Source organism: Takifugu flavidus, chromosome 18, assembly GCF_003711565.1.
Source record: "Takifugu flavidus isolate HTHZ2018 chromosome 18, ASM371156v2, whole genome shotgun sequence".
Taxonomy (NCBI): domain Eukaryota; kingdom Metazoa; phylum Chordata; class Actinopteri; order Tetraodontiformes; family Tetraodontidae; genus Takifugu; species Takifugu flavidus.
This window is the reverse complement of record NC_079537.1, coordinates 3532188-3541907: the sequence shown is the minus strand read 5'-3', so window position 1 is coordinate 3541907 and position 9720 is coordinate 3532188. Positions and strand designations below refer to the sequence as shown.

The window sequence follows — 9720 nt, the reverse complement described above, 5'->3', positions numbered from 1 at the left end:
TAAACATAGTTTGTCATTTAATTTTAAAAAAGAAAAAATAATTTGAAAAAAAACAACCCAGTTGTACGGTTGCCATTAATGACGTGCCCTCCAGGGTATGACATCATCGCTTGTGTGAACAGTCACGTTGTTAAGTAACGAGGGGGGGGGGGCAGCCTCGCGTGGAGAACAGCCGCTCGTGAGCGTCTGTGTGGCTATCAACAGGGAGTGCGACCGACGGTAGATCCGGAGCTGGGGGAATGAGAACTGCCAGAATCCGCCCCAATCCTCGTTTGCCCAGCTTTCTGTCCGACTGACAACCATCGGATCAGAACCTCCACCGAATCAGCTCTCGGACGAACCCAGTATCAGGTGAGTGGTGGGTAGAGAACCCATAAAAACCGAGGGGGAAAAGCAGCCTGATTCGGCCGAATCAGAGTCTACCATTCACGGCTTAGGAGAGGGGGGGAGGGGGTGAGTAGTACCGATTGCTATCGACACAGGCTAGTCCCGCACATATATGGGTGCGGTTTGAAGAGTAATTCTAAATTTTTACAAAGGCTGGATAATATGTGTATATTTGCGACTTTTGCTTAACAGAGAACCCCTTGGTGCAGTGCGTTTTACGGTTCCGTTAAGGAATTTTCCCCGTGCTACTAAGCTTCCTAGCTTACTCCTAGCAGCGACCAAATAGGTTAATGCCTTAGGATAGTTTCTTGATAAAATGTTCCGTCGAACGTTTGATATGACGGCCTGTACATTTTCTAAACATTGCTGAGCGATTAGATTCTAGTGTCGCTGTTGTCATACGTGTTTTCTGCCGTAAAGCCAAGTTAAATCCCACCTGACATGTTTCTGGTGCTCTTTCAATCATTCAGGGTCACTTTATCCACAGAGCCGCCGTCCTTGCACCGATGATAAAGCTGCATTTATTATTCATGTGGGGGTCTGGGTGTTGCTTACTTTTTGGGATAGTTGAACGAAGTGACAGCTGCCCATGTAAGAGGCGTGGTGAGGCTGTTTTAAACGTTCCGTGCTAGTTTTCTGGTTCTTTACTATGTAGCCGTACAAACATAAGCCTGGTCAGAATAATGGTGCAGCATTTCGCCCATTAAGATCTATTTTACATTTCACTCTGCTGGAGACACAGCCCATGCACGCTTGGGTCACATATTTTCTGTCAGACCTAAACCGTGTTTGAACTTGTGTTGTGGTGAAAGCAGTCGGTCTGGTTGCTCCTGAAACATTCATTTCAAAGCTGCAAAAGTGCTAGCATGGCTGGTTCCGCTGAACAAATGCTTGGCAGGCATCGCTAAACCAACTTGTAATGATGTATGCTCGGCACAGTTATAACCGACCTGCCCTAACCAGCTTAAATGAAACTTTTGAGCTACTCTACCAGCACAGAGCACTTTCCAGATGCAGGTTGATGATTCCAGTAGCTGCTCTTACCCCGAACAAGCATTGTTGCACATCTTTGCTTCTGTGCGAACACATGACAGCATATGCAAATGAAGTCCTCATGGAAGCTTGTTTCGTTGCTGCTGTGTGAAATAAAGAATCGGAGGCAGTCAGAACTTTGCCCTCTCGGGCTACGTTGACACTTGGACTTGAGGCTCAATTCTGATTTATTGCGCAATCCGATTTTTTTATTTTTTTTCCGTTTGGCTGTTCAGGTTGCATGTTTAAATGCGACCTGTCTGCAGACTGCGATGTCAACAGCTCGATCTCCTGAAGGGACCCGCATGTTCAGTTGAACATTAATGACATCACACACGGGCCGTCGTTCACAGGAGCCAACGTGACGGCAGCCATCGGAGGCAGTCTTTACGGTCCAGTTTGTGTCAGCCAGACAGAATTGGGATGCGCGTTGTTCCAGAAAGACGTCAAAGTCGCATTAAATGCTGCGGTGGTTTTCAAAAAAATAAAAAATAAATCCAATGTGCATTCCACTGACCTCATTTCAAGTTGCCGGTGGTACCACGTTTGGAAGTGGCCTGAATCCTATTCAGAAATGTCAGATTCGGTGCGACTTGTGTCCACACGGTCAGAAACAAACAGGTTCAGGTCACATTTGAGCAGTGCAAAGACAGCTGAACGGGATTAATGGGTCCAGCCCTTGGAACCCCATCCCGGGGGAATGAAAACTACCGTATGAAACCGTCATCTTTCCCGCAATGACATGGTGTCCTTTCACTATCTCAGAGTGATGGAGTGTAAGTAACTGGAAACGCTATTGTACATTAGCATGATTTATCAGGCACTTGAAATGAGGTCGGCGCAATGACATTTTTTCTACATTCTTTAAAAAAAGTGCCCCTGAGCAAGTGCTGCCGACTCCAGCTTGTGTGTGTTCACTACTGGTGTGAAAAGGGTGGGTTAAATGAAGAGTTCAAATTCACTATCCCTAATTGCCGAGTGCAAATATATCAGGAACTTTTGGAAGATTTGCTTGAAGCTGCAGCAACCCCCCCCCCCCCCCGCACTGATCTGTGTGCGCTACAGCACTTGATTCCACAGAGTTGTCTGAGAGTCTTGACACAGATAGTGCCATCCAGGGCTTTGTGGCTGCTCCGGCTTTCTTTCCCTTGGCAGCGCAGAGTGTTTGTGCTCTTGCACTGGCTGCACGATGCTTCGTTGTGAAAGGCCTGCAAAGTAATGATCTCTGGCAACGTCGCATGCAGTTACACTGAAATGTTGCCTTTCATTTCACTTGCTGTATACCAGGGCTGCGACGAACAATTATCTTTTAACGACAAATCAAAAGGCCATGGTTTTCAATCTGTCGCCTTTAGCCCAGGGTGACGGGAAAGGGAGAACTCCTCGATGTAATCAGGTTTGAGGCCCAAGTAGAACAGAATTAGACTCTTATAATTCTGCCCGTCCACTTTTTTAGGTCTCTAAAAGAGAATCTGTGGTCACCCTACGCGTCGCCACGATTATGATCGCTTCAACCATTCAGTCACCGGCCGGCAGACGACTGGTCACAGGGCGGATAAATCAGGCTGGATTAACAGCTGTTTGGATATCGGTTCATAATCATGGTCGCATTTCACTGTCGGTGACGGCGCTTCGTGTGTTCATAGTTGTGATGCTAATATTGGGACAAAAAGTAAGTATCGTAGGAAGTCGTCGACTACGTCTATGCATTGGCCCAATCCTAATGTATACTGAGGCTTAGTCTGTTGTGTATTTGTTGCTAGTTTTCCACTTGAGAGATTTGTGGGTGTGATGAAGCCCTATGGCACGTGTACTGTTGCATAGAGACCTGAACAAGACATAACGTCAGGACACATCTGTCCTTGTGCACAAATCGAACAAAATGATGCTCCTGGACTTGGAGCCTTGGACCCAAAGCAGAATACTATATTACGGACTCTCATCTTATTCTCTGCTTTTTGCTACACTGCTGGTATTGGCCACCCTCAGCATCATTGACCAGGGTTGCTAGTGCTTTGAAAAGTAAAGAATACCTCATTGGCAGGGCCGGCTGGCCTTCACCTCTACCTACGCTTGCCTTCACCTCTACCGGCATGGTGGGTTGTTTTTGGCCTTCTTGTGAGTGGGACAAGATTCTAAAGATTTGAGCTGAATTCATTAGATGCATGTGAGTGATACCAAAATACATGGAAAACAAATTATTGAACAATTTCTTTTAGTGCAAAATAACCAAATTCCCGGAGCTGTGAATAAATTCCTTTTAGAACCTGTTGGATTCTTTGTTAATGTGTTTTGCCTGAAACCACAGCCGGTTAATCAGACGAGTCCAGGCACTACACGGCGCTCGGCTCCCTGCCCAACAGCAACCTTTCTGAAAGGAAGACGACTCAGATCTTTTAAAGTACCTCGGTTCTCCAACCAGAATCATAGTCCATAATTTGCCGCCTCAATCGGCAATCTTTCCACCAAAGCTGAACCATGGAGCTTGTGTTTGTCTGGATTTCACTCTTCTTCCCTCCCTGCGTTTGTTGATCTCAGCGGGCCGCCGCCCCCTGCCCTCCCAGTCCTCGTCATGTGTCGGTGGAAGCCAGACAGCTGTTGCTGATCATTCCCACACAAGCACGTGGCAGATTCAGTGCGTCTGTTATGGACGTAGCGTACAAGCTCTGGGTGCACCCTCCTTTACTCACCCTCACAGACAAAATGAGGCAGATCAAATTGTTCACCCATTCTGTTGCATTGTCATTCATCCTGTCATTTTATCTTTGAAGACGTGGACAAATTGCCACATGGGAACTTGGTATGTCGTGGAGTTGTGTAGTTGAGCATGTGCGTTTCTGCTGGCAGTGACAACTCGCAGTCATGGAGCTGAGAGTGGGGAACAAGTACCGGCTTGGACGAAAGATTGGGAGTGGTTCATTTGGTGACATTTATCTTGGTAAGTGAAAAATACTGACTATTATTTGCATCCCTCTTATGTAATGTATCCTCCATGGGGTATATTCCCACAATCAGTTATGAACACTCTGCTCTTTGGTCCTCTTTGGTGAATGTAGCTGGGCCCCTATTGTCAGTTTTCTTTGAAATTCATTCATTGTTACACAATTTTCCAGTGTATTTGACAACTGTGGGTGTTTCTGTGCCTTCCCAGGTGCCAACATCGCTACGGGAGAGGAGGTAGCCATAAAACTGGAATGTGTCAAGACCAAACATCCACAACTGCATATTGAAAGCAAGTTCTACAAGATGATGCAAGGAGGAGGTAATATTGTAAAGCTTTCTATAGCTGTCTCGTGGATGAATCATGAATAACCAAGATTGAAAACTGTGCCCAGCAAATACCAATCGTCTCGGTTCACTCCTGACTAAAATGGCGAAAGGCAGCCGTTTCACTTTAGCTGGATTTTTGCACCAGAAACTCTGACTTGGCAAGCGCGAGACGCAACGATGACAATTCAAACTGTATAATACGCTGAGTCACCGCTAGCATCTTTCCATCATCAGAGCCTGATGCACATACTGTATCACAGGTCAGCAGGATGAGCTGCGTTCACCTCGGATCAATCACCATAAATAGCTACTGAAATGAATGTGTAAGATGTATTCAACACAGGCTTCCTTTAAGTTTGAAATCATTGTCATTCTAGTTGGAATCCCATCAATAAAATGGTGTGGCGCTGAGGGAGACTACAATGTGATGGTGATGGAGTTGCTCGGTCCCAGTCTGGAGGACCTTTTTAACTTCTGCTCACGAAAGTTCAGCCTCAAGACAGTTCTCCTTCTGGCTGACCAAATGGTAAGAACCAAAACGTGTTATCGTGTGGAAATTTGAGATTTTCAGTGTCTTGATCATCGCTGTAACATTATAGCAAATATAACGAGGAGTTTATCATCTTGATGCGTCTTACCTGTTTGATGCTTTACAAACATTAGCTGCTTACGCTCCAGCTTCTATAAAGGTCACACGCTCAACCTTTAGGTCCTCAATGCTCCTATGCATTAAGTGTACTTGCTTGCCTTTTTAATTTTAACTTAATTCGGCAGAGTTATGAAGCATATATCCAATGCAATATTTTCCCTAATCCATTACCATAAGTGATTCTCTGAATGTGCAAATGAAATGCCACTAATGCCCCTGTGTAATGTAAATAATGACAACCTGAACCTGACAGTTCCTCCACTTTCTTTCTTGCTCATCCTTATCAGATCAGTCGTATTGAGTACATCCACTCCAAGAATTTCATCCATAGAGATGTCAAACCTGACAACTTCCTAATGGGACTTGGAAAGAAGGGCAACTTGGTGTACATCATTGACTTTGGTCTGGCCAAAAAGTACCGTGATGCCCGTACGCACCAGCACATCCCTTACAGGGAGAACAAGAACCTGACGGGCACAGCACGCTACGCCTCCATAAACACACATCTTGGAATTGGTAAGAACTCTTTAGTTTGTTCCTAATTTATATTTTATTGCCAGTAACATTTGAATGCTTCTATTAATAATTTATTAACTCATTTACTGGTTGATTACATCACAATGGCCATATCAGTCGCTCATCAGTTAAACCGCATAGAATTGAAGTTTGTGTTATTACTGATGATTTAAAGAGTTTAAAGGTCTTTTCTCGCCACCAATGTAAAACAGCAGGTATGAAGGCAGCAGACCACCATCCAAATCAACAGTCAGCGAGTTGATCAGGCTCGAATTGATCTCAGTCCAGACCAAACTGGGCAACCTTTTGGCTTGTTTGCAGTATTAAAATAGTCTGTGGATATATTTGATCTTTGCAGCCATTGCTGGAACGACATCCCATGAGCAACAGAGAATTTAAAAAGTAAATGAATCCTGAGATACTGAGGGGAGAATGCAAATATACATTATGTTTATTCAAAAAATAATAAATACGCTGCACTTCTCATAATGTATCCAGTCAAAAACGAGCAGTGGTGCTACAGTAGTGTCTTGTTGTAAAACCATTGTCCTGGGATCCCTCTGCCTCCCCCATCTTCCACACCCGACCTCAAACGATGACCAGGATGGATTATCACCAATGACCACTAACGTCAGCATTCAGTAATTCAGCACGGTATATAATTATGGGATTCTCACCAGTTAATTTAGCCCAGAAGAAGCCTCTTGCATAAAGGAACTTCAGTGGAATTTTTACAAGCCAAGATTTTCTTTGACTTGGATGAGTGAAAACATTCTGACATAGATCTGGTCATTGTTTCACTAATAATAACCTTGTTTTTGTTTTTCTCCGCATTGCCAAAGTACTGGATCAGGACTACTCACTTCTGTCCTTTTTTGAGATTTATTCGTACTTTTGATGTGTTACAATGAATTCGGACAATAGAACTGGAGCGAGACCAACGTGTACATGCATGGCCTCGGTCTGACTTATGTCTGTACTGTGACTTGCACCCACAGAGCAGTCGAGGCGCGATGACCTGGAGTCTCTCGGCTATGTTCTCATGTACTTCAACCTGGGCTCACTCCCTTGGCAGGGCCTCAAGGCTGCGACCAAAAGGCAGAAGTATGAACGGATCAGTGAGAAGAAAATGTCTACGCCCATTGAGGTTCTTTGTAAAGGATATCCATGTAAGTGCTTCCTGTGTGTTTTGAGGCCCTGGAATTTGCAGTGTTACGAAGCTGCTGCTGCGCTGTTGATTTGGATTAGTAGGAAATAGAGGTGAAGATGATGCAAACCCTGGTTTTGTGACTTCTAATGCAGACTACACCGCCGATGTCTTATTGTATCTCTATCCATTTCTCCTGTTACAGCCGAGTTCTCCACATATCTGAATTTCTGCCGTTCGTTACGTTTTGATGACAAGCCAGATTACTCTTATCTACGCCAGCTCTTCAGGAATCTTTTCCACCGTCAGGGTTTCTCCTATGATTACGTCTTTGATTGGAACATGCTGAAATTTGTAAGTGTATCTCCATTAAATGTTTTCTGGCCCCACTTGGGCCATCTGATTGCACCCTTGTTATGCTGTTTCTGTAAGTAAATAAATAAATAATCCCAGGGTGCCAGTCGAACGGCTGAGGATGGAGAACGGGAGAGAAGGACGGGTGATGAGAGAGATGAGAGGATCGGAGGAGCCCCCCGGGGCTCCGCATCGCGAGGCCTCCCTTCTGGTCCGACCTCTGGTGCTGCCAACAGAGTCAGAAACGGGCCAGACCAGGCCATCTCCAATCCTGCCTCACGAGTCCAGCAGTCGGGTCAGTTCACTGCCCAAACGCTTGACGTGAATTCATGCAGAATTTTCCTGAATTTCTGAATCAAATGTGCTCGCTAATGTCGCACATAATGTAATTTTAGGTAACACATCACCTCGTGCAATTTCTCGTGCAGAGAGGGAGAGGAAGGTGAGCATGCGGCTCCACCGTGGGGCTCCTGCCAACGTGTCCTCCTCGGACCTCACGGCCCGTCATGACCAGTCCAGAATTTCAACATCACAGGTAAAGAGAGTCAAAGCTTTAGACTTCAGGTGACCTTCAGTGGAAAAGCTCAGTACGAGCAGTGTGCACCAAATTCTTTATTCTCTTTCATCTCCAGGTCAGTGTGCCATTTGAGCACATGGGGAAGTAGACTTCTTTGGCTTTCATGAAATACAAAACTGACAGGTAAGGTCTAATTTGACACATTGGAATGCTGGAATTACACCTCTGATTGAAAATAAAGTAATTTCACTCATTTCTTTTTTGCAGGGCTGCAAATATATTGACCCTCCAGGTTTTTCCCTGAATTTTTACCTTTTTTTAAAATAAGCGATTGCCAATGGACACATGGATCTCTTTGGAAAAGGACGGTACATCTTTAAAGGATCCAGGGAAGCACATGGCTGTGTCAACTGCATTTTGCTAAATGGTGGACCACAATGCAAAAAGCAAATAAATAACTGTAAACACCTTATTATCCCGTGGTTGCTCATACCTGTCCCACCAAACATTGCCACACCACCTCCTGTCTGAAAAATGTGAAGAACCAGGGCCTCCGGAAGCAAAAATCTATCAGGGACGCGCGCATGTTCTTCGTCCGTGTCCAAAGTAGGCTTAGTAAAACTTTATTTTCATTCCCGCAGACAACTTTTCATCAAACGCTTCTTGTCTAGAGGGTGGTTTTTGTTTTCTGTTGAACAACGGAGAGAAATTTGAGTTTTGGTCCTAAGCGGCACCTTTGAAAAGGATGGCGTGACGTTTTAGCTGTCGTACTATTTGGTGTAGCACTTTGTTTGCTCTGTGGTCCTTCTGTTTACTCTCCCTTAAACTTGGCCACCAAAACCTTCATTAGCACCCCCCTTTATTATTTTTTTTGCTTGTTTTGGCCTCATGTTTTTGTTTCAACTCCAGTGGGTGAGGTGACGAACGAGCCTGGATGTTGCAAAGACGTTGCTCAGTCTTGAGGGAAACCTCCTCAGGAAATTCTCATCCTATTTGAACAGAGACCATAGATGCCCATTTTGGCTAAATAGTTTTTTGTTTTTTTTAATTTGTTGTTGGAGGTCACAGGGGAATGGTGGGGGGTCTTTTAGGGATGACCGTTTCAGGGAAGGGACCTCTCAAATAGTTTTTGACTTTTGTTTACGTCACTGTAAATATCTATTTTTTATTTTAAGTTTAAGCCAAAATGCGGTCGTTTGTTTTCCGATGTAAAGTAGAAAAATACATACTAATGGCATAAATTAGGGACTTGGGGACTAAAAATATATTGTGGGATTGACTACTGTTACTATACCAGCTGGGTCATTGACTATGCGAGTGCATAAGAGAGCACGCAGTGACTCCCTGCTCACACATAATTCTGTCCTGTCAATGTTTTATCTTTTTATTTATGTTAATGTACTTGTTTTTATTGTGACATAGCTTTGTCCCTTTTTGTTTTATTCTAAATACATGTAATTTATTAGAAGTAGCTCACTCCTGCTTGATTTTTCCTCTCTTCAGGATAGCTTTCAGTAGTTCCTCTGGCAAAAATTCAATATTGTCTTTTGTACATCTAGCAGCCTTGATGTCATTCAAGAAGATCAGCGATGCAATTGCAGGGATGTGTAAATAAAGTGTTTTACTGGCTGCCATGACCCAGTGGGATTGTAACCGTTGGCGTGGGGATCTGATGGTCAGGTGTTGAGGGTTTCACTTCATGTATTGTGTACTGATATATTGTACAGTTCTTTAACACATTTTATTTACAACAGTATTTGTGTATATTTTATGAAGTAATAAAATTAATAACGTTGCACACAAGCGTTTTTGCTGACTCTTGATTTATTTAATTATTTTTCTTTTGAC

General features: G+C 44.1%; 1 protein-coding gene across 2 annotated transcripts; it reads left to right on the top strand.

Annotated features, from left to right (window-relative positions):
• Window positions 1-107: 107 nt before the first annotated feature.
• LOC130514707 (casein kinase I) lies at window positions 108-9675 on the top strand. Of its 2 annotated transcripts, none has more exons than XM_057014467.1 (11): window positions 108-351; window positions 4267-4357; window positions 4571-4681; window positions 5067-5215; window positions 5626-5854; window positions 6853-7023; window positions 7207-7355; window positions 7455-7650; window positions 7784-7890; window positions 7988-8055; window positions 8140-9675. In XM_057014467.1, exons 2-10 carry the CDS (start codon window positions 4282-4284, stop codon window positions 8018-8020), a joined length of 1221 nt encoding a protein of 406 aa, XP_056870447.1. In that variant the 5' UTR covers window positions 108-351; window positions 4267-4281; the 3' UTR covers window positions 8021-8055; window positions 8140-9675. The 2 variants fall into 2 exon arrangements, with proteins under 2 accessions (XP_056870447.1, XP_056870446.1); XM_057014466.1 differs by having other exon boundaries at window positions 7751-7890.
• Window positions 9676-9720: the final 45 nt, after the last annotated feature.